This window comes from Saimiri boliviensis, chromosome 4 (assembly GCF_048565385.1).
Source record: "Saimiri boliviensis isolate mSaiBol1 chromosome 4, mSaiBol1.pri, whole genome shotgun sequence".
Lineage (NCBI taxonomy): Eukaryota > Metazoa > Chordata > Mammalia > Primates > Cebidae > Saimiri > Saimiri boliviensis.
Window position 1 is genome coordinate 151192101 of NC_133452.1, and position 25949 is coordinate 151218049.

The 25949-nt window shown below is 41.7% G+C and overlaps 1 protein-coding gene across 12 annotated transcripts in view; it reads left to right on the forward strand.

The window, feature by feature from the left end:
- PHACTR1 (phosphatase and actin regulator 1) overlaps window positions 1-25949 on the forward strand; it is a 600452-nt gene that overhangs the window by 450010 nt on the left and 124493 nt on the right. For all 12 annotated transcript variants that reach the window (XM_074398444.1, XM_074398447.1, XM_074398445.1 and 9 more), the window contains one exon: window positions 15019-15099. In XM_074398444.1, the coding sequence (XP_074254545.1) occupies window positions 15019-15099 (81 nt within the window). The remainder of the gene's footprint in view (window positions 1-15018; window positions 15100-25949) is intronic.

Genomic DNA, 25949 nt, shown 5'->3' on the forward strand with positions numbered 1-25949 from the left:
TGGAAACTCAAAGGACCAAGAATAGTCAGAGCAATTGGAGAACCAAGTTAAAGGATGTATCCTACTAGATGTCCAGTCTATTGATGACTTTCAAAAAACAAAGTATGTGTGGAAATTCAAAGGACCAAGAATAGAGCAATTGGAGAACCAAGTTAAAGGATGTATACTACTAGATGTCCAGTCTAATGATGAGGCTACAGTGATTAAAACAATGTAGTACAGATGCAGGATAGGCAAAGACACCAGAGTGGAAAATAAGAAAGTGCCTAGATTTAGATTCAAACATCTATAACCGTCTAATTCCAGGCAAAATTATGATTGCAGCGAAATAGGCTCTGTAAAATAAATGATGTTTAATCAATTGGTTGTTTTTTAAAAGCAGTTATTATGCATATTCTCCACGAGCATATCTATTCTGCTTTGGTTTAAAAGTCTTGATATAGCTCAGTATTTCAAGGATAGGGATGAGAATCGACAGAAAATCTACATATTTCTGCCCTAAAATGACTCTTGGGAAGTAACTGAGCAACTATTTGCCTTTCTAAATATGGGTATTACCTTATCATACATATACACAAGAAGAAAGTTAAATGATAAATGTGTGACTTATTTCCTCTGAATAGTTTAATGTTTTTCCTAAAGTAGGAAAGTGCTAATAATAACAGTCACAGCTGATTGAGTTTTGTGTTTAAGGCAATGTGCTTGGTCTTCATATGTGAATTCTCATTCCATGACAATTCACTGCTAAACTTAATAAAAATGATTTAAGAAGTGATCACAGTTTGTAAGTGTTAGACTAAGTGTTTGTGCCCACCTCACCACCAGGTTCATATGTCGAAGCCCTAACTCACATGTGGCTGCATTTGATGTAAGGGAGTAACTAAAGTTAAATGAGGTTATAAATGTGGATCCCTGGTCTGATAGAATCAATGTCTTTGCTAGAAGAGACACCAGAGAGCTCTCTTTCTCTGAGCACATGAACCAAGGAGAGGCCTGTGAGCACACAGCAAAAAGCACACAGCTGTCTGCAAGCCAGGAGGTGAGCCCTCATTAGAAGCCAAAAAGGTCAAGGTCTTAATCTTGGACTTTTGGTCTTTAAAATGTGAGAAAATAAATTTCTGTTCTTTAAGCCACTCTGTGGTATTTTGTTATGGCAGCCCTAGCAGACTAATATATCAAGCCAAAATTCTGCCTAGGAGAGAGCAAAATATTGTATCTTTAGTTCTTCTGTATATACATAGATGAAAGCCTATCTGTACGAGTTTGTTCATGTACAGATCAGCTTGGCAAACTGATGTAGCTTGTGAGGCTTAAAAAGGCAGTGATAGTGTCATGCTTAAGTGTTCTCACACTGGAATCCCATAGCTTGGGTTTAAGTGCAACCGTGCCCCTTGGGCAGGTCATGTAACATCTTTATCTGCCAAGTGGAGATAATAGTGCCAACCTGTCAGAGTTGTTCTGAGACTTACATAAAGTACTATGTGGAGAGCACAGAGTGCATAGTTCCTAATACATAATAAATGTTACCATGGTGATGATGGGAAGAAATCAAGTCTTCACACAGAATGTCCTGTTCAGGCAAAATATTTGTCTAGATTGACATCTGACATAGCTATGCATAGTTAGGATTTTTTAAATTTAGTTCAAAATTATTAGCTAACTTTCATTCTAACCATAGATGATAATAACAACTAAAAACCCTCAATCTAACACTGCTCTTTCTCGGTCTGATAAAAAGTCAAAGCAGTAAGAATGTAAAACCTAACTATCTTAACCTTGTCTTTTGATGACTTCATCTTAGCAGAGTTGATCCAACTGTGGGTAGAGAAGCAAGCCGCCAAGCAGGCAAGCTTATTTCCATTAACTTGGCACCACAAAACATGTTGAACAAGGGCACTATTATCTTTTAGATAACAGGTGGTAGCTGGGGTATTAAGCTGATCTGGGCAGGATTTCAGATTTCCATTCTTCACTGCTTTGGGCAATACACTTGTATCATAAAGCGATCAATAATAATTAGGTGTCTGGAATGAAATACAGTACACCATTATGCTTCCTACATCTGGAAGGAGAAATCCACTTAACTAGCTTTAAATCAATGAATTTTCTTTTTATTCCTGGGGGAAGTGTTAAAGGCAGCAGAGAACAGGGTGGAAATGTGAATTGTGGATCTGAGCGCAATCACAAAAAAATTAGATGTTATGATACACCCTCTTAGAAGTAATAGAAGCAAGCCCCAGAGCATCGAGTGTGTATCTAACATCAACATGTTCATGGAATGGCATTTTCTTTCACCACAGGGTCACCTGTTTCACATTTAATGAAAAAAATCTGTCCTAATATGTGATATATAGGTGAAAGGACAAAGTGAAGGTTGTACGTGGGTTTAACATAGTTTATTTTTCAGATCTTAGTTTAAGCAAGTCACATTTTACCATATTCCCTTAACAGGGGACCAATAAATGGAGAAGGAATTATTTCTTTTGCACTTCATCGTTCTCAGAAAAGACAACTGATATTTATTCTGTTCAACTTTGATTTGAAGTTCCCGGTGCAGATTGGTGCAGAGAGATAGAAAATGGAATCTGTAAGTTGTAACATAAATTCTCCTCGGTGCACTCCCAAGAATGTGCAGCCTGGTCCTTGCAAAACTATCTTTCCTCATTTGCTTCTCACTTGTCACTTTTAGGATGGTCTTCAAGGATAGTCAATCCTATTTTCCAAATTCAGTAATCCTTCATTCTGTAAAATTATTTACCTCTGAAGCTTCCTGCTGGCTTTCTTCCCCCAATACTTAGTTTCCATCTTACTCTCTGGAGACTTGGAGACAGATTAAGCAAGTGTTAAGAGCAACCCTTCTACTCTCTTGTCTGACCTATTTGAAGAAATGACCAGGAAAAGACTTATTGTGGCATTTATTGCTCATAACCACCGTTTCTTTCATTAACGGCAGTTTACTGGCCAGCTGCATGATTTTATTATGTGATGGCTGAGTGTTTTATTCCCTCAGAAACTATTGCAACAGTACAAAGAAGCAGAGTTAGTAAGAATGTTGTTCAAATTTTTTTTTATTTGGGAAATAAAACCTAAATTGAGAAAATGGGTTAAGCACCAATACGCAGTTTAACAGTTGTTTATAAAGTGAACACCATGTAACCACTACCCAAGTCAAAAACATAAAATATTGCCGGCACCTGGATGCATCTTAATGTGCTTTTCTAATTTCCCCTCCCCAGCGGAGGTAGCCACTGTCCTGATATTGTAATCATAGCCTTCCTTTTCTTTGTAGTTCTTAAGCTTAGAGATACATTTCTCTAAACTATATATTGAGCTTTTCCAGTTTTTGAACTTTATATAAATGGAATAATAGTATATGTGTTCTTTTGCCGTGTTTTTTTTTTCCACTCAGCATGACTTGTAAGAATCATTCATGTGTTTACCGGTTTCTTTTGAAAATTTGCAAAGGTAAGAGAAGTTGAGAGAATTGTATAATAACTATATATTCTATAATTGCACAGCCATCACATAACTAAGATCCACCTATATCTATTGCTTTTTCTTTCTGAAGTGTTTTAATGTAAATTACAGACATCTGTAATCACACATCTCCAAAAATACGGAAATTGTTCTGTATAATCCAAGACCATTATCATATGTAGCAAAACTAATTAAAATTCCCTTATATGATCTAATACCCAGTTTATAATATTTATCTAGCTGACCCCAAAATGCTTCAATAGCTGGTTTGTTCAAACCAAGATCCAATCAAAATTCATGAAGAATGCACTTTTGACAGTATGCTGAAAATGAGGCTGTTTCCCTTCCTTTTTCACATATACCTACTCAGTTAACAGAGCTTCCATAGGACCTGGCTGCAGGTACTTCTCCCATAGTCAAGAGGAAAACAAGTAGCCTCCTCTTTGTTAATGGCATGGCCTGCCTCATGCTCTATCACTCCAGAAGAAAGTATGCTGTCTGAATTACTGTCAGAAGACAAGCCTAATATAAATGAAATCAAAACCAACGTTGTCATCTTGGGGAGATACTCTGTAGGGCTGGGTTGCTTGAGGTTCAGCAAGTCTATAGTTTTCATTATTTGGGGAATGCACATGAGGGCCAGCCCAGCCAAGGGAGCTCGTTAGAACACAGGTCTCTACTGACGGCAGTTTCTACAAAGACCACAGGAGTGCAGGGAGATAGATGGTTGGTCATTCTGCCCCGTTAGGATTCTCCAGGTCAGTCATGTCTTCCCTGCTTGATGTTGCTGGACTTAAGTTTTTGGCTGTGTTTGTTTCAAATGTTTACTAGAAAGCTCTTGATGAAAGAGCATGGCCCCTGCTGAGTGAGCTGACCTCCCTGGTGCCTTTTTACAAAAGAACACCTCATTTGCTTTCTGCCATCTGATATTTAGATCAGCATCTCCCAGATGCTTTTGCTCAGAGTACTAGTCCCGTGGTACTCCATAAAAGGGTCATATTGTCCAACGAACTGGGGAGAAACACTGGGTTAAACCGAGTTACACTGCTTTCTTTATTCCAAATCTTCTTGGGGCCTTCAGTGTGCTAATGAACATAGTGATTCTCTAGCGGTACATGGCATTTCCCAAAATTATTTGTGCTCAGAACCCTTTGCTGAGAGCATCTCTGTGGGTTACTATTCTGCAAAAACAGACTCTAGAAGAGTGCTGATGTGGATGACTTAGATATAATTGCAAATCATAGTAAATAAACATTCTCATCTCCTACCTCATGGGCCATGAAGAGTTTATCTAAGCTCTTTATAGCTTTACGTAAGTACAGTGGTTGGAAATGAGGAATTTTGTTCACATGGACTCAGCTAAAGTTCCTACTATGATCATGGGGGAGGGGCTAACATAAGAGCAGCGATCAGGACCTATGCTTATTATCTTACAACAAAGACAGTGAGCCCTCAGACTTCAAGCTTGTCCAACCCGCAGCCTCTAGGCCACAAGCAGCCCAGCACAGCTTTGAATGCAGCCCAACACAAATTCGTAAACTTTCTTAAAACATTGTGAGTTGTTTTTTTGTGTGTGAGTGATTTTTGTTTGGCTCATCAAGTATTTTTAGTATTAGTATATTTTATGTATGGCTCAAGACAATACTTCTAATGTGGCCCAGAGAAGGCAAAAGATTGGACATCCCTGATTTAGATGGACGTTCCGTATGGTTTGGATTTTTAGAGGGGAAAAAGTTCTAAAGTGTACCGCTTCTCTCTGCTTTTGAGGATCACTTGGCCTTTGTTGACAAATATAAAAAGAATTTTCTGGCTGGGCACAGTGGCTCACACCTGTAATCCCAACAGTTTGGAAGGCCGGCACAGGAGGATGGTTTGAGCCCAGGAGTTCAAGACCAGCCTGGGCAACACGGCGAAACCTCGTCTCTACAAAAAATACAAAAGTTAGCTGGGTGTGGTGCCGCACTCCTGTAGTCCCAGCTACTTGGGGGGCTGAGGTGGTAGGATCGCTTAAGCCTGGCAGGTGGAGTTTGTGGTGAGCCAGGATTGCACCTTCGCCCTCCAACCTTGGCAACAGAGTGAGACTGTCTCAGAAAAAAAGGAATTAAAAATTTTCTTTCTTTATGAATTAGTGATTTGAAAAGCTTTCCTTGGATTACCGAGTAATTGAAAACCTTCTTATCTAGTAATAACTAGGTTACTGGCAATATATTTAGGTATTCTTGGTACCTAAATATAGGTAAGAGCACCAATATATAGTGCTCTACAAATTGCCTATAGATTAATGTGACTTCTCCTTGAATATGTTTACCATATCATGTTTTCTAAAATTAGGCATTCAAAGTTGGATTCTTTTTTCTTTTTTACATTCCTTTCCATTTTCAACATATCATTCAATTGACAGCCTTATTTATTTTCTCATTAACTTCCTTATGAAATAAAAGATCAACTGATATTTGCCACCTGGTCTTTTGAAATGGAAGACCACTAGGTTTTTCTCATTGCTCCACTTTCTCCTCTTTGATATATTGTTTATGTAAACTTAATTTTGAAACATCTTTTTATCTTAAATAAAAAGCATTTTCTCTTGAGATAGCATAAATGTGGGTTGTTTCATTTGGAATTGTTCTATTGTTGCATCGTACTAATATGTGGGTTGATTGTTCTGAGTCATTCTAGGCTGCAGGTATTATATCATATGAATAATTCTCATTAGACATGAAACCAGATGGGAAGGGAAGGCATGTTCTAGGTTCTGGAGGCTCATTTCATTTGTCATTTGTAGATTTCTAGCCTAGGAAGTTCCTTTCACTGGAGTTGTAAGATCTACAAAAGATAAAAGCTATAGATTTTACTTGCAAGTAAACTACTCAGCAGTAAGCTACCGCAAATTTCATCATTTCTCAATTGCGTTTCCCCCTTCAACTTTCTATTCCCTCAGAATGTAATTTAAAGGCAGTTGAGCAGAGAATTCAACAGAGATAGATTATCCTGGAGACAAATCTAAATCAGCCTTTGCTCTGGTCATCTGAGCAGGACCAAATGACTTGTTTCAACATCAATATTGCTTTTTCTCCAACTTCCTCATCTTTTTTTTTTTTTAATAAAAAAGCAATACTTAAAAGTTATGAAACATAAGAGTTTCTTTCTTCCATCAGTACTGGGAGCATGTATAAAATACTCGGCCCCGAAATTGTCTAGCTATATATTCTAGAAAAATTCTTATGCATGTATACATGGGTGCCTGAACAAGTATGATCACAGTAGCGATGTTCGTATGCCACATTGTGGGAACAATTTAACTTGCCTTCAGCTACAGGCTGGTTAAATAAATCACAATATGTACATCCTATGAATGTGGCATGCAATACTGAAAAAAAATGAGGTGAGAAGAGCTCTGGAAACACTTGATAATTTAGAGGAAGAAAAGAACTTGTAGAAGAATATGCATAGAATGATTCATTTATGTTTTTAAAATGGTATTTGTATATAGTGTGGGAAGATGTGAGTGTTGTAGGGGAGAGGCAGGGAAAAAATGGAGGCAGTAGTGGATTTGATGAGTTGTGCTATGGAGGGAGAGATAGTGAAAAGGACTGTTTTCTCTTTAATCTTTAATTTTTATGGTGAAATATTTTCATGTATTTTTATAAATAGGGGTGTGTGTGTGTGTGTGTGTGTGTGTGTGTGTGTCTGTGTAAAAGAAATTTTTTAATGCCCTATTTTTAACAAATTCATCTAAGCTAAGTATTCCACCAAGGAGAATGAGCCCGTTCAAGATGCTTATTTTACATTCATCAGTGTCACGCTGGGCACAATGGTTCACACCTGTAATCCCAACACTCTGGGAGGCAGAGGTGGGTGGATCACCTAGGTCAGGAGTTCAAGACCAGCCTGGCCAACATGGTGAAACCCCGTCCCTGCTAAAAATACAAAAGATTAGCCAGGCGTGCTGGTGGGCCCCGTAGTCCCAGTTACTTGGGAGGCTGAGGCAGGAGAAATGCTTAAACCCAGGAGGGAGAGGTGGCAATGAGTCAAAATCGAGCCATTGCACTCCAGCCTGATCAACAGAGCAAGACTCCATCTCAAAAAAGATTAAAAAAAAAAAAAAAAGATTCATCAGTGTCAGTGTCAATGAGGCGTAGGATTCCCTGGTTCATCACAAATTCATGTGGAGATGGAGACTGGGAAAATACATTAAGGAGGTATCACAGCTTTCAGTAAATACAGCGTAGACTGACATGGTGGCTCAGACGAAGAGTTTACAAAAATGACTAAACTAGAACTACTGTCACTATTCGTAGAGGTGGTCTTTGGTCTTTTATCTGCAGACTCCTCATTTCTAAAGTACTGGTTCACATGCGGACAGATTTCAGAACAACAGAGTGGAACAGAAAGCCGGGAGAATTTTCCTAGTTTTCCTGTTTTTCCCTTCCTTTACAAATCAGTGCAAAGATCAGTGTGTTTTAAACTGGAGATTTGATTATTTTTCAGGTATGGTGAGTCCAGCAGATACGAAGGCAACTGCTATTGCAAAGATTGTTTTGCTCTCAAATCCCAGGAGCAAGCGGCATGCCACCCAAGCAGGGCCACATAGGGGAGATATGGGAGGAAAACATGGGCATGAGCCTTTTTTGTGGTTTCCATGGAAAAGAACAGGCAAGACAGAATAACCAGTCTTAGGATGGGCTAGTGGGAATACTTTCGGTGGGCTCTGTCACATAGGGGCAGTCTCTAGTCGTCTAGTGCCTGGCCCTGGGGTGCTGAGGACAGGTGCACAGTGGCTGGGAGCGTAGTAGCTCATTAAAGGAGCTGGTCAGGACTGTGGGCTCTGAATTGATTAACTGGGATATGACAGGCACGTTCAAAATATTCCATTCATTATCTCTGGGAATCAGCCAGCCATAAAAGAGGCAGTCCATCCAGGGTCAGCAAGGCCCCGAGATGTCAAAGCATCAGTAATATAGAATAAAAGTGCATGGGAAATACACAGTGGTAAAGATGCAGGAATAGCCATGCCTTTTGAGGTTACAAGCCTACTTTGTATATTAAGGCAGAGTTTGAAGGCAAGTTTAGAGAGCCTTCCTTGGACATACCAACCTTTGAATACAGTTTCTTGGGACCATATTTGGCTATGTTTGGCATTGCCATTGAGAAATCATTCTCCCACTAATATTTCAGGCAAGAGGGATATGTAAAACTTTTTTTTTTTTTTTTGATACGTGTTTGGGTCTTTTCAGCTAACTTTGTTGGTCCATAAAAGCCAAACACAATGTGCTTTTTTCCTTTCTCTCTTCAGGCTCTCTCATATGTTGGTTCTGAATTGCGGACTAGATGTTTCTGGAAGAGTCTTTGCACCTTTGCTGGTTTATGTGGTTTGGTTTTGGTGTTTCAGTTGCCAGCATGACATGGTAAAGCCTCTGATGTTTTTCTGCGTTTACTGCAGGCTGGAACTTTGGTTATTTTCTAAAGATCAGGGAGTTGCATTGGCCACTTTCTGAGCTGCATATTTATTTAGGGGAGAACCAGATTCCTGATTTTTCTATTTTGGTTCTACTGATCGATTAGGTGTCAGAGGTTTAAAATATTGCTGAAAAGAAATTTACCTTTATATGCTATATTTCTAATTTTTAAATTTTAATATTGGCTTCCTAGCTTTCTGTGGCCTAAACTTTATTAATTTCTTAATTGTCTGCTTAGATTTACTATCTTCATTTTTTTAACTAATGCTTTTGCTATTACAGGTATTTTTCCTTAACAACTTGATTGAGGTATAATTTATGTACCAGAAAATGAACCCATTGTAAGTGTACAACTCAGTGATTTCAATACATTTAAAGAGTTGTGCAGCCATCACCGTAATCCAGTTTTATAACCAAACATTTTACACCAAAGCATCCCCTTGTATGGACACTTGGCTTTTATACTGCTCTGTCTTTTATTTTATTTTATTTTTTATTTTGTTTTATTTTTTGAGGTGGATTCTCACTCTGTTGCCTAGGCTGGTGTGCAGTGTTGCAATCTCAGCTCACTGCAACCTCCACCTCCTGGGTTCAAGCAGTTCTCCTGCCTCAGCCTCCTGAGTAACTGGGATTACAGGCAACCACGCCTGGCTAATTTTTATATTTTTAGTAGAGACGGGGTTTCACCATGCTGGCCAGGCTGGTCTTGAACTCCTGACCTCAAGTGCGGCCCACTTTGGCCTCCCGAAGTGCTAAGATTACAGGTATGAGCCACCACGCCTGGTTTGCCCTGTATTTTAATAACTATATAATATTAGAGTGATGCTTGGCTTTTAGAATAGGTTTTCTTGTTTTCAAATAAGTCCTTCTGACTTTATTCTTCTTTCATATAAAAATATCTGCTCTCATGCTTTTCCCGCACCTCTGGCAATACAGGTTTTTGCCTAAAGGGATGGATTGCTTTGTTCTGTTCACTTTGATTTTCTGCCTCCCAGACACCAAACACTCCCAGGCAGTCAGCTTCCCCTCACACCTCGGTTCGTGTTAGCTGATTTATCTTATCCCTCCCATCCGTCGGGCTGGTGCTCTACACATCACACCTTCTCTCTTTCCCAGTGCCTCCCTCCTCCTCTTCTAAATTATTTAACTTTTCATGATTTCTTCCTTTTTCTTCTTTTTTCATGTTTTTTCTACCCAAAGTCAAAATTATCGAGGAAGGAGGGTGAGACCATACCCCTGGTTAGTGAAAAGGAAATCGTTGTATTTTATTCTTTCCCCCTATTAACCCCATTTTCCCCGGTTTTATGGGTCAGTCATATACCAGGTCCGGTGGTTGTCCCTTATGCACCAGACAGCCTCCAGTATTTTACTTCCTGGAGCAGTGGCAAGCTTGTCCCAGTGTAGAAGTTAAAGCAACTCCATCTTGGATGCTAATCCAGCATGCTGGCTTCTGATTAACCCCAGGTCTTAGAAGCCCTCTGAGATTTCCAGTGTATCTGCTGTTCTTTGTTTAAGAGCATGTACTTACCATAAGTGCTGCCCTTAGGTTAAAGCAGCCTTGATATTACCAGGCTTCGGTTGTCCCTTTTCAGTCACGTAGACCCTTTCCGTATGGTATATAAGCCCTGGGTCTGAAGGAAGAATGGCCTGGGTATCCACTATCTCATCTCACCACTGCCCAAGACAGTCATGGCTACTGTTCATGAGTCCCTACTATAAATTTAGAAGCTGAATTGGTCAGCCTCTCTTTGTCCTCTTGGCTTCCTCAGACGTCAGGGGAAGGTTTGCGTATGCCTGCCTGCTGCAGACCACTTTGACCTCACTTAAACTTAGCTCTGACTTTGGAAGAGCTGCTGAAAGTAAGACCAGAAGAGAGGCATTGTGCATGCCTTGTTAAGAGAGATGGTAAGAAGCGAAGAGTTTCTTACAAGGAAGAAGCTCCTGAGAATGAAGTGGAATTATGTCACTTTACCTTGACTTTCAACCCCAGGTAAACTAACAATCAGATTGCCTTCGGTGTTTAGAGCCTTGCTGTTTTCATATACATTATAATCATTCTCACAACAATATGGCATCATGGAGAAAAAGGGAGGAGTATTACAATCTCTTTCTGCCCTTCCACTTACTGCTGTGAGTGTGGGACTCTGAGCAAGTTCATTTTGCTGGGCCTCAGGTACCTCATTGTGAAATGGGAATGACTGTGGGGAAGATTAAGTGAAGTAACATAATTTTTCACCCTTCTTAAAATCCGTGCATTTGCCGTGGGCTCAGGGTTCTATAACAGGAATGGACAAAGCCGTAGAAGAAATAAGCCAGCTCTTTCCAGCATGTCACTTTAACTTGGAAATCGATGGTGATGGAGTGGGAGTGTTTTCTTAGGTGAATTAAAGCAGATATATTATATGATTTCTACATTTCCTTTTAAAGAAAACTTAGTACATTAAAGAAATGGCATGCTTGGCATGGGCAATTTTGAGTCCTATCCTTGGAGCCCCTAGTATTCTCCTATTGCCGTAAGGAATGTTTCCATGGAAAAGTTTGAGAAGCACTGGTATGTGAAAGCATCTGGCATCGTCTGTGCCACGTAACATGTTCTCATTTAATTTCTCATGTCTGTTTATAAAGTATCCAACCGCATTTCCCCAGCACATGCTTAGTAACATCTCCTCTTGGATGTGGCTAGCATTGAACTCAACATGCATCCTCCACCCACCCCTCCTGCCCCCGATTCTCATCCCGTATTCCCTGCCTTAGTCATGGACAGCACTGTCCATGAGTTACGCAGATCAGGAACCAGGGCATCCTCCCTGGCCTGTGTCTTTTCTGCATATCCCTGTCCAACCTTTAACATGTAGTTGTGCCTACATTGCCACCTTCACATGTCTTGGGTGCATGTTTTGTCACTGTCGCCAGCATCTTAGTCTCAGCTGCCATCATCCCCTAGTCATTGGCCTCTTTCCAATCTATTCTCTATACTAACGTGAATGTTCCTCTTTCATATCCTCAGAGCTGACCATTTCTTCCCATTGCTCTTAGAATAACATGGTCCATGAGGCCTTTCATGGCCCAGCCTCCTACCCCATCTCAAACGTTCTCCACGTGATGCTCGCAGCTGCAGCCACACCAGCTTCCTACCTGTTCCTTCCTGGCACCATGATTTCTCCATCTGGAGCACACTGCTCTATCTGGAGCATTTCCCTCGGCCCCTACCCAGCCACCCTCACCTCAAAGATCTCTTCTTCAGAGAAGCTTTTTCCAACACCTTACTCAGGGACAGTATTTATCATATTCTCTGATAGGAACTTGTCCCTTTCCTTAAGGAGGACTTATCTCAGTTTGTGATCACACATTAAGTCATATCATTTGATGATGGTCTGAATGTCACATGAGTCTATAAACTGACAGCAACGGCTGTCTCTTTGGTCACTATTATCTCCAGCCCCAGTCAGTGCCTTTGACCGTGGACAGCGGGTTCACAGTTGTTGATTGACAGCTGATGTCCAGATGGCTGAGTGCTTAGCCTGAGAACATCCACAGGGCTCCTAATAGCTGGGGGCCTTGGACCTCCAAGAACAGGGTTCTGCTCACCTCATTGCACATCTTCCTTACAGTGCTGTAGACCAGGTCTGTCCGCTTTCGTCTGTGGTTTAGAAAAGCACCTGGGAAACTCATTTTGTTTAGGAGAAATCTGCTTTATTTATGTGGTTAAGTATAGAAGGGGAAAGCATCTCTTTACATTCAGGTGGCTTTATGTCACCAAAATATCTATAACCCCATACTTAAAAACCCCCTGCTTCACCTTACCTATCCAGTTTTCTCCCACTGTGCTACTTAACAGATCTTTTCATTTCTCTTTTTCTTTTTTCTTTCTTTCTTTTTTTTATTGAGTCAGAGTCTCACTGGGTCACCCAGGCTGAAGTGCAATGGTGTGATCTCACTAACTGCAACCTCCACCTCCCAGGTTCAAGCGATTCTCCTTCCTGTCTCAGCCTCCAGAATAGCTGGGACGACAGGCATGTCCCACCACACCCGACTAATTTTTGTATTTTGTGTAGCGACGGGGTTTCACCATGTTGACCAGGCTGGTCTCGAACTCTTGACCTCAAATGATCTGCCTGCCTCAGCCTCCCGAAGTGCTGGGATGACAGGAGTGAGCCACCGCGTCCAGCTGCTTAGCAGATCTTTTCAAATCAGGCAGAACTTTCTAACCTAACGGCATGCCCTATTCCTTCCCCAGCCCTTCGCCAAGTTCTATTCTGCTAAGAGGACATCTTTCTGCCTTCCTGCCACCATATCATGTCATCTGGTATGGCTCATAAAATTCCTGAACCCCCAAACAAACGGTTTCTATGTTTCCTACACCCAGCTTTCCCCTTTGTCCTTCTATCCAGTCCTCCTACCCTCACTTCTGGCTACAGAGTTATGTCTCTCTTTTAGGATTAATATGTTCTCCTGATACTCAGCTCTATGTGAGCACATCCTAACCTAACATTTATTTTTCTCCCTCATACCACTTAATTCATTATCATTTAAGAGAGGGAGCTAGAACATAACATTTTTAAAATAGTAAGTTCCAAAATATATAATTAGTGATTCTCAGCCAAGCCATGCCTGAGAATAACCCAGAGAGCTTTTTTTTTTTTTTTTTTTTTTTTTTTAAAAATCACAATGGAGATGTCCTAGTCCCACCCTGGACCTATGACATTGGAATGGCTGGGCTGAGTCATCAGTGTTTTCCCGGTGTGGCAAAGTGACTTGCCTAAGGTTACTCGACTCGTGTCCCATAGCCAGAGGGTGACAGTTCCTAGTTCTTATTCATATTCTTTGGACTACATTCTGTTGAGGGCAGTGTGTGTTTAATCTCTCTCTGAATTTGTCTGCATAAAATAGTTTCCTTATTTTATAGCTAGTGATTTCCCCCTGAATATGTTTCCAAAGACTCTGGAGGTTGAGTCAGTGTGTACCAGAGACTGCATCAGCTGTTGGAATAGCCTTCATTCCTTCCCTCCTTCCCACCGTGTCCCTCCTTCAAGCCACAGACCTGCCTCTTATGCAGCCCCTCCCTTGCCCACTCCTGGGCTGTTTCTACTTGATTTGTCCCCCAGCGTGCCCACCGTTCCCTCTTTCCTCCTCCAGCCCCACCACCGCCTTCCCAAGCACTTGACCTAGGTGCGTGGCTGGGCCATGGCAGAGACACGCTGGGTAACTGAAGAGTTCCGTCTCCACTTGGCTGCTCCAGCCTGGAGCCCAAGAGAAAAAGACAGTAGACGGCCGTGCCACGGAAGCCACCTACCCTTAGACAGTATCGCCCCCAGACACTGGGAGGCCACACCAGAGAGCTTCTCTGAAGATATTTTCACATCGCCTTTTTTTTTTTTGCCAGTTTTATTTTATTTGGATGTTTATTTACAGCACAGGAATGCCTCTCCATTGGCCAGAATCTGTTATTGGCCAAAGGAAATGTCATTTAGTGAGTACTACTCCATACAATAGTGGACACTTTACTCATATTATTTAAACTAGTTGTCACCATAACACAGTGATGTAGATCACATCGCTTTTAAAAAATAGTTGGGAAGCAGCGAAATCATCAGTGAGGCGTGACATCCATGAACTGGATCATGGAAACAGCAGTTCCTCCTTGGAGGAAGTACCATGCTCAAAAAAGTGCAGTAAGACTTTCATCCGAGGTGGCTTTTCTGGCTCTTAATCCCAGTTCCTTTACTCAGTAGTCATGTGCCTCTGACAAGTTGTTGAGCTGTCCTGTGCTACCGGTTCAACCATAAATTGGGGTTCAATTAATTAAGAAATGCCTACCTCTCATAGGTGGTAATTGGAAGATTATTTGGAAGCTTAAATGATATAATCTGATTACAAGGCTTATTATGATAGTATCAAAACATATTAACTGTTATGCCTCATTAGCTCACATTAGCACAGTTTACCTTGTGCTTTACACAGCGTATGTTACATTGTGTGATATAACATTGCCTGTACATTGCATTGCCATATGTATTAACACGGGATCCTTTAGACGACAGCTTCTTGACCTACTCACATCTGCCTCTCTGTCTTTTGTTTGTAGCCCTGGAAAGGAAAATATCTATGAGGCAAAGCAGAGAAGAGCTAATAAAGCGAGGAGTCTTGAAGGAAATCTACGATAAAGGTAAGAAGGGTTGGTCTGCCCTCTCTAGGCCACACAGTCACATGTGGAATCTGCGTGCTTATTGCTTGGAGTTGCATTTCATTTTGTGCCCCACCATATATCAGGATTTAAACCACTGAAACTCCAGAAGGTTCTGGAGAGAGAAGAGAATGCCGCAGACAGTGCTGGAGCTGTCAGGATTGTATAAGATGAGGGAAACAAAACTCCCCTTTTCTCAGCATCAAAATGAAACCACAGGAGGCTAAGCAAAATGCTGAGGCTGCAGGAATGATGCAGGCATGGGCTGTGAGTCTCCAAGTGTGCAGATACACCCGGCCTGGGTGGAGCCGACTGTTGAGGCCTTTTCAGCCACTAGGGATTCCCAAGACAAATGGGAGCAATCCATACTCACCTAGGATTTCCTTAACACGGTTTTTTTTTTGGTGGTCCATCTCCCCACAGTAGAATAAATTGAAGGAGATAAATTTGTGATACGTAACTATACATTTAAGATATTTTAAATGATGATTTTACAGCGCTTCAAATGCTCTATGACATTCCACAGATAATACCGTCTGTCCTTTGCTTATCGGATTATTGTCTTTAAATATGAATGTATGCAGTAGTCTACATGGCATATCAAGTATCCTTCACTCTTCTAAGAGCTTTGCAGTATTTCATTTTATTTTACATGTATGTGTGTGTGTGTATATATATACATATATATACATATATACACATATATATACATATATACATATATACATAAAACAGAGCAAGACCCTGTCTCAAAAAATATATATAAACATATATTTTTAATATATACATATTTTTAATACATATGTTTATATATATATTTTTGAGACAGGGTCTTGCTCTGTTGCCCAGGCTGGAGTGCAGTGGTGTGAACACGGCTCACTACAGCCTTGACCTCCCAGACTCAAAGGATCCTCTCGCCTTGGCCTCCTGAGTAGCTGAGACCACAGGTGTACATCACCACACCTAGCTAATTTTTGTATTTTTGTACAAAAAGGGTCTCACTACATTGCCCAGGCTGGTCTCAAACTCCTGGGCTCAAGTGATCTTCCCATCTCAGCCTCCCAAGGTGCTGGGATGGCAGGCGTGAGCCACCATGCCTGGCCTTTGCTATTTTAAATGGAACTTACATGTATGGCATTCTCTTCTTCCCCCCTCCTCCCTCTCTCCTCTCTCAGTCTGAAGACCACTCTCCCGCTGTTAGTGCTTTAAGTGAAATAACAGACTGTCACTTCCGATCTTGCTACGCTTATCAACAGTGATTGTCTATGTCAGGTTATCTTATTGATTCAGGCAGGTGTTACCTAGTAGGCCAGATGATTAAATCACGTAATATTCTACGTTAAGGATCCATCCTGATAGTCAAAAGTGCTCCTGTAATCTGCCGATCAGTCCATTTACCGTGTTTCTACAGGGCTTCTACGTGCCACATGTGTGTTCTTCTACAAGGCAGGTTGTATTTCTGGGTTCTAGCACATCTTTCAGATTTCACTGTTTTGTAGGTTGCTTCTTACTCCTCTGGTGCATCTGACTTTCTCCATTCCTGTCATGGGCCTTCCCCATGGTACTTTTGAAGTATCTTCTCTTAGTGCAAATTACTAGCCTGAAATGCAAGCACAAAGTGGCCTAGCTCTTGTGCTGCCCTGATGGCAAGGTGTAATGGAGGCAGAATGTGAAGGTGCACAATTCCAATCTACGTTCTGTCAGTATCAGAGCTTCCTGGGGCCAAGCAAGCCCGATGGTAAGCCAGCTTTATCCATCGACTTCCGTGTACGTCCATACCAAAATACCACTTTTTTGGTGCATTAAGGTCTCCAGGAGAAAAGAATCCCCTTTTGTCGCTTTTCTTCAATGTCTTGCTTCCTGTATGAGTCCCCAACCCTCCCTTGTTTTTTGTTTTTGTTTTTTGTTTGTTTTTGAGATGGAGCCTCCGTCGCCCCAGCTGGAGTGCAGTGATGCAATCTCGCTTTACTGCAACTTCCACCTCCCGGGTTCAAGTGATTCTCCTGCCCCAACCTCCTGAGTAGTTGGGACCACAGGTGTGCGCCATCACTCCTGGCTACTTTTTGATTTGTTTTGTTTTCCAGTAGACACGGGGTTTCACCTTGTTGGCCAGGCTGGTCTCAAACTCCTGACCTCAAGTGATCCACCTGCCTCAGCCTCCCAAAGTCCTGAGATTACAGGTGTGAACCATTGTACCCAGCCCATCCCTTGTTCTGACTTTAAGTCTTCATGCTTTATCATAAGCTCCTTTCACCATATTCACCCCACAGGAGAGATGGAAAATGTCTAACTAAAAATATATAACAAGCACCCAAGTGATTAAATAACTATTATTGTTACAGCTAAAACTTGTTCAGATCCAGTTAAACAGTCCCTCTTCTCCCTCAGGAATATTCCGAAGTAGAGAATACATCTACTGTAGCATTTATTATTTCCATTACATCTAATAACTGGGTTAAGAGTTGCCTAAGTGACTTCCTGACTTAATAAAAAGAAGTCACAGACTGTTGGAGCAAAAGCCTCATTTTATAGGGAAAGAAACAGAGGGTCCCTGAGGCCGGAAGGTCCCTGAGCCTGCTCTCAAGGAACTCCTGACTGCTGGCACCCCAAGGCCACACCAACAGTCTGCAGTTTCCCGAGAGCAGGCGACGGGCCTCCGTCACACTAGCGTCTTTCTCCATCAGCAGACATGGAGCTAACACAGGACTTGCACTCAATAAGTGGCTTACGCCTGTAATCTCAACACTTTGGGAGGCCAAGATGGGTGGATCACTTGAGGTCAGGAGTTCGAGACCAGCCTGGCCAACATGGTGACACTCCATCTCTACTAAAAATACAAAAATTAGTCAGGCATGGTGGCTGTAGCCCCAGCTACTCGGGAGCCTGAGGCAGGAGAATCACTTGAACCTAGGAGGTGGAGGTTGCAGTGAGCCAAGATGGCACATTGTACTCTGGCCTGGGCAACAGAGCAAGACTCTGTCTCAAAAAAGGAAATAAATAAATAAAGGCCAGGCACAATGGCTCATGCTGTAATCCCAGCACTTCGCGAGGCTGAGGTGGGGGTGGATCACTTGAGGTTGAGAGTTCGAAACCAGCCTGACCAACATGAAGAAACCAGGTCTCTACTAAAAATACAAAATTAGCTGGGCATGGTGGCACATGCCTATAATCCCAGCTACTTGGGAGGCTGAGGCAAGAGACTCACTTGAACCCTGGAGACGGAGGTTGCAGTGAGCCAAGATCACACCATTGCACTCCATCCTGGGCAACAAGAGTGAAACTCCATCTCAAAAAATAAAAATAGATAGATAGATAGTTGCAGAGCGAAGGAGCAGTCTAGTCCCCACCTCTCACCTGTCACCACAACCTCCTGTTTTACTTTGATTCTTGAACTTACTGCTGTCTCCTCTTTCTGTTGTTTGTTGACTGACTTTCCTCAGTAGCCCATAAACTATAGGAGAGCAGAGGCTTCAGAGGCTGGGATTCCCCAAACCCCAAATCATGTCTGATGTAGTTGAGATGCAAAAAAATGTTTACTGTTTGGATGATGGGAAGAGGAGAAGAGATGGGCTAAAATGAAAACTTGGTTGCACATAGTAGTGTATAGATTTGTGTATTCTGTGGGATTTTCTGACAAAAGCATTCATTTTATATCACTGTGGATATTAATCTCATTGCCTCATATTATAGTCTATCTACAGTCAGGAGCATGAGCCCTGGAATCAGATTCAATTCTAGTCCCGCTGTTGACTAGCTGTGCAACTTTAGTCACGTTGCTTAACTTCTCTGTGCTGCTTTTTCTTTATCTGAAAGTGTGGGTGATGTTGTGATGCAGTACAGCAGATAGCACCTATGAAATAGAACAGTGACTTTTCTTGTAACTGTGACTTTATAGCAACCTATAAATTCTCTCAATCAGGGTTAACGTGCTGTGATTATTATTAGTCTCATCATCATCGTCGTTGTCCTTTATATTTTTTTCAAGCTCTTTATGTGCCTTACCCTGGGTGACCTTGTCAACAGGCCCAAGAATTCAGAAGGGTGAACATCACTGTTCCCTGTTGTCTGAGGATTAAAAAGGCACAAAGATCCGTGACCTCCTCAGAATGGCCTTACTGTCGGTGCCCACCCAGACCCCAGCCTTCTGTAGCCAAATTCAGTTCCACCTGCCTTTCCTCTGAGCCTCTAAGCAAGTCTTTTCCTGTCATTTGTTCTTTCCTTTCTGTAACATCATTCTTCTTGCAGTATCTGAGATTCTGGTAGGTAAACGAAATAAAATGTTATTGTTGCAACGTGATGAACAGCAAATGGCAAAGAGACTTTTTCAGGTTGTTCGTTTCAAGGGTAAATCTCATAGGTTTGGAGCAATCGTTCCCTGTTGCCTGGCTGGTAATTCCTCAATCGTTCCCTATTGCCTGGCTGGTAATTCCTCATTTTGCACCACTTCCTTGCGTTAGCGCATTTGACTCTAGTGAGTTACCGGCAGCAAAATCGTTTCCATCAGAGACGCATGGATCCTGACAGCTGCCGAGTTGATTTGTAATGACTATGTCAGCCTGTCCCCCTGCGTGCAGCCTCCAGGCCCCGCCTCTGTTTGTACTGCCATTATGCTGTGTGTGTGCACGATACTACTAATGTGGTGGAAAACAATTTGTTCTCTTTCGTAGGTAAGATTTTTCTCTTCCAGTGCTTTTTACATTATTGATTTTGTTTGATAATGCCCCACTTGTTCATATAAACCATGAAAATCAACTGTAGTGATTTGAGAGTCATAATTATTTGGGCAGGGTACATATAGAATTAATGAGGCTTTATTACTCTAACGGTTCTCAGAATTCTTTCCATTTTTTTTTTTGTTGTTGTTGTTGTTGTTGTTGGGTTAATATCCCAAACTGGACAATGAATTTAATTCAGGCAAAATGAGAGCTTGCGTCTAAGAGAAATAATCTCAAATGTCTATTGAACTAGCACAGAGATTCCTCATTGAACAGAGTGTGAAAGACAAGAAGAGCCTAGTTATTCACCAGCTTTTTTATAGGGGTGGGGGTTGCCTTCCATATTGAGAGACATAATTTTACAGTCTAGAGATTTAGATAAACATTTTAAAATCAGAGGAAATTGTTTGATCTCAAGATATGTTGAGGCCAGGTAAGAATGCAGCACACTTTGAAAAACACGTAACAGGAAATTTTAAATTACGTTAGTTGTGATGGTAGCAGGGACATAAAATTGTAGGTTCTTTTTTTCCTGTTTTCCCCATTTTCTACAATATGACTATGATTGTTTTGTAAAGAACACAACTTAAATGTTAAGATGAACCACCAACACTCTAAATAGTAAAAAGGTTCAACTAATTAATGGTGTAAAATAATCTGTCATTCGACAGTTTATTTGTATTTATTCCTCAATCTTGTAACTTATTTGCTTAAATTTGAACTTAATTTAAACAAACTAAACAGTTTCATTAAAGTTCTCCCTGGCTCCTTGAATGTATTTCTTCATTCAACAAATTGGCACCAGGTGCTCCCTCTGTGCCAAGGAGCTGTCTAGGTGTGGAGCTGCGGTGATAGCCAATTGCAAAATCTTACCATTTCAGAGTTTGCGTTCTACTAACAGAAATAGGGAATAATACATATAGTATTTATTGCCAAGGAGTGATGAGTACTCTGAAGAAAAATGAAGCAGCAGGGTAAGGAAATAAAGTTGGGTGAAGGGGGTTGTGATTTTAGGTAAATGCAATCATGGAAGACCTGTTGCGGAAGGTGATGTTTTCACAGAGATCTAAGTGAAGTGACCGGGGTGGCTCAAACAAGGGCATGGGCACCCAGATTCTGAAACTTTGCAACTTTAAAGCTACTTGTCACTTCATTCATGAGCCCTTAAGTTCTTCAGATTGCCCCGGTATGTTTCTTTTCAATGAAGGCCTTTCTGTGGCATTGGCTTCTCTCTCATTACTCTGTCAATCTGAGCATGGCACTCCCTGTTGAAAGCCTGCGGAGGCTCCGCGTTTTGCTCAGAGAAATTCCAGGTTCCTACAACAGCCTAAAGCCCTGCATAATCTGCCCTCCAACCCCTAACATTTGCTTTCACTCCCTTCATCCCTCCTACAAATTCTCTTTCCCTGGTCCCACTTCATCCCTGCTTCCTAGCCCTTGAGGTTTGCATTGGCTGCACACTCATCCAGAAGCCTCTTCCCACAGATACCCAGATGGCTGGCTCCTCTTCCCAGCCTTGGCTGAGGGGTCCCCTCTCCGTGAAGCTTACTCTGCAACCACCAAGTTTAAAATTGCTGCCGCCTTCTCTAAGTTCTTAGAGTTCTTAGACCCCTTGCCCTTCTTCCTTTTTTCTTCTATCTCTTATCACCTTCCACCTTCAAACGCCTCTACATTGTGTATTTATCATGTTAATTTTTTCTTACCTGTCTCTCCTCACTTCACTTCATAAGCTCCACCCAGCAGGGCAGGAGTCTTCACCTAATTTGTTCCCTGTTGTAGCCCAAGTGTCTATAGCAGTGCCTGGGACAAAATTGATGTTCAGCAAATGCTAGTAGGAAGCAATGAATGCAAGCCTGAGGCAATTTCTGCATGTTCACGTGACTTGGTTTATTCACCTGCACTGGTGAAATCCAGGATACTAAGAACACTGGTCCCCTTTTGTTTATTCAGCTTATGGTCCATAAAACTATTGCCGGTTATTTAAATAGGCAGTGTTATGTATATATTTGTATACATGGATGCCAAATGTTCTACTTTCAGATAGCGTCTTTAAGTGTTACAGGAAAAGCATAGCAGAGTCAGTCTATTATAGTCATCCAAGGCATATGCAAGGGACTGGTTCCAGGACTGCCTCCCATACCAAAATTCACACATACTCCCATCCCATCATCAGCCCTGTGAAACCCACGTGTACGAAACATCAGGCCTCCAAACACAGGCTTTTCAATCTGTATTTGGTTGAAAAACATTCACAAACAAATGGACCCATGCAGTTCAAACCCATGTCATTAGAATCAACTGTATATTGTTTGGCCATTAGTAAAATAATGATTATATTTCTCAGACTTAGCAAGAATCTCAAGAAGTCACCTGGCTAGCTACTGATTATTCCTACGTAAACACGAAGCAGCTGAAGCCCAGAAAGGTTGCTGATGTAACCTAAGTCACAGCCAGTGAGTGTGCACTCTTAAAACCCCTGCTGAGATCATGGGTCCTTCATTTGGGATTTACAGGAGCACAGGAAAGCTCTGCACATTGATTGTCAGAGACTCTCAATAAATATTGCTCTTAGTGGCTGTTGCAGATAATCTCTACGAAAAAACCTGATGCTGTATTTGTAGAATGTTAGGGATAGCAGTGGTGATTGTGCTATTTCTATCACGGAACTTCTCTAGGAAGCCTCAATTCTATCACCATGTCACTCGCTTTGTATAGTTTGGGTATGTTTAATTCACATGGATGTATCCTTTGTTGAGAGGATGGGGAGGGAAAAGAAGACCTCTTCTCTACCATTGAATGAAATGAAGTTATCCCTGCATGTTAGACAGTCCCACACCCTGCATGTGGCAGCCTGCAGTGAGATCATTGAGGCTGCTGCAGCCCACCTAGTAGTTGCCACTGCAGTCCTACCTAACCTGGGGGAAGAGGTCATCCTACAGGGAGGGGAAAAGAGATCAGGAGGGCATGTATCCTTCAAGGAAAGAATAAAAATGACAGCGTGCCAGGGAGCAACTTTGCTTTCTGTTGTGTGCTGGGAATTAGAGATAACACAGCACAGCAAGTAATAAAGTGCATCGAGGGACGTTTCTTCCCTTAATCAGGTTGGAGCAGCATTTCGGAAGGTGTTATTTTTAATTATAAACACAAACAGAAGCTTCCTGAAATGGCCAAGTCTTTCAAACAGGGGTTGCATTTTTCCTCTTCTGACATTCAAGATGAAAAAGCCCCATATTTAAATTAAAAGGTCATCATATTTAAAAAAGAAAAAGAAAATTTCTCCTCTGTATTAGAGGAGACAAACGTAGACTCGAGCCTTCTTAAATCCCACAGTTTATCTGGTATTCCAGGTGCATAGACTTTTAAATTCTTGAGGTTTATAGGAAATGCTTTTCACAGCCTTTACCAGGCACTGTTGTTTGTCCCATTTTTAGCTGTTTCTGATGTCTCACCTAGAAACGGCATTTTCTGAAAGCTGTGATTTGGAGTAACCATGTGAAAATGAAAAGAGTGTTTACTTTCAGCATCAACAACCTATAATCATTTGTGTAGCACCTAAGCACTCCATACAATAGGTTTACTTGGACTTGCTTTTTAAATAAAATCCACCTCTAAAAATGTAAAGGTGTTAAGACAGATGAAAAGTGGTTTAAACAGTAAGAGGAAAGAGCAATTGTGATAAACATTCTCTTAAGCAACATTGTTCTCTCAGAAAACCACTATCCCAAGCCTAAATTAATGAAATAATAATTATTATTGTAATGGTAAGCATTCCCCATAAATGTATTCATTCATTATATATCTGTGAGTACCTGTTGTGTTTCAGGCACCATTCTGGGCACCAGGAATACTAGGAAGGCCAAGCCAGGCATCTCTGGCCAATAGAATTTACAGTCTTGGTGATGGGTTTAGGCTGCTTGGCAGTTACAATGGAGAAAGGATAGAACCTTCAGGTGTACGTGGAAGCATAACCCACGCAGGTCTGGAGACTTAGGGGAGGCATCTTGGAAGGAGAGCAGTACCTTAGAGGGAACCCTGCAGGGTAAGAAAGAATTATGCAAGAGAAGTTAGGAGGGGTAGTGGAATGTTACAAAGCCAAAGGACCAGTACAGTGGGAGGCACAGAGTCAAGAATAAACAAAGGGAAGGCACGAGAGTGCCCAGCGTGGCTGTAAGGTAAGGGCGAGTCATGCAGGCTGGAAAATTATGTTCATTGTTTAGTATTCATCTTGACAACAGCGAGGTGCTTTGGGAGGGTTTTCCACACGATCAGATTTGCAGCCTCATCACACTGCCTGCAGGGAGACTGCCTTGCAGGAAGAGCAAGACACGAGTCAGGGAGAGCAGCTAGCCGACTGTTGCTGCAATTCAGATGATATGATGGTGGGGAGTGGGGAAAAGGGTAGTAAATGTGGGGAGAAAGAGAGGACAGACTGGAGAGTTACAGGAGCTGAGGTCAGAAGGGTCCTGTGACCACTTAGATCTGCGGAAGTGAGAAAAGGGGGTAGGCAGGGCTGAGACAGGATTTGGGCTTGGGCAACTGAATAGACCATTCCCTGAGCTGGGATCCCAAGAGAAGTGGGTTTAGACATAAAACGTGATGATCTGTCCCCATTGAGTCTGAGATATCCAAATATCTAAGTAGACCACTAAATATACAGACATGAAACTCGAGGGAGATCTGTGCTGGGCTTGATGGAGATGGTTTAGACTGGTCAGTGTATACATTATTGTAAAGTTATGTAAATTGATAGTATTTTTCAGAGAATGTAAAGTAGGAAAATAATGTGGCCCTGATAGAAAATTCCATGAAACCCCAACATTTAATGTTTGGAGAGTTAAAAAAAATGACCAAGGAGTAAGAAGTACCCTCAAAAACCAAGAATTGGTCAAAAAATAGGAGGTCAACCAGAAATGTGTAGCATTATGGAAGCCAAGGCAAGCTGACTGTTGCTCAGCTGGGGGCAAAGTGGCCCACACTGTCAAATGCAGATATATCAAATAAGACGAGGAATGAGAACAAGAGCAGGAATAAGAAGTGCCCTTTTGGTTACTTTTATGCTGTTACATAGATTCTTCAGTTACCTGTGAAGCCAATATGCAGTCAGCAGGGAGTAAGTTGAGATGCTATGGTTGCAGATAATAAAAAAGTTAAAGAGGCTGAAACAGTAACCAAATTTAGAAAGTCTGCAGGTTAATCATCTTTGTCTTTGACCTCTAAGGTATCCCAAATGCTTTAAACAATCTTAGAGTTTGTTGGTGCTCATTTCGTATTTATTGTGTGAAAGAATGAAACTCTCATAGTGAAGTCCAATTGTAGGGTAGCTCTAGGGATGGTTCATTCATCAGCTATACGCTATGGCTAATGGATGCCATCCTCGGGCCATAACTCTTCATGGTGACAAGGTGGCTGCAGTAATTCCAGCATCGCATGCTCTCAATATAGTGTACAGGGAACAAACGAAGGCTGTGTCTTCTTGGTATCTTGATGAGAGCAAGAAAATTGTTCACCAAAGGTTTTTCGAACTTACCCTCATGTCTCATAGATGAAAATTTTAGGGAGATAACGACCAGATGTTTTCCCCGTAATTCTGACAAATGTTGCCATAAGTTTAAGTATTGCAAGTACAGTCGACTCCCTGAGTGCTGCTGCATAATGTAAATTCATTGGAATATCCCCCATGAAATCACCCTTTCCAACTGCTTACCTGGACCCCTCCTTTGAACTCAGGGAAGGGCAGGGTGCATGGAGCATGGTGGGCATCACTGCCTCATCCATGTACCCCCAGCCTTACAATGCTCTTCTACTCCCCAGCCACTGACATGCATTAACCTTCATAACTAGAAAGCCAGCCAAACTTTCGTAGGCTAGTAGCTGGTGAAAGAAAAGCTGGAAATAGCTTAGAAAAATGTTCCAGATTTCATACTTTTGCCCAAGACTTGTGTGAAGTTAGACAAGTCAATGGGGCACGCCACTCCAATAATAATGGGTGAAAGAACAGTATTCTTATGGGAGTCCCGAACCAGGGGTTCTGGTCCTGGCTCCCTCATGTTCTGTCTGTGGAAGATACAGGGCATCTTTTCATCTCTGTAGACTCTGCTTTCTGATTGAATATGACCC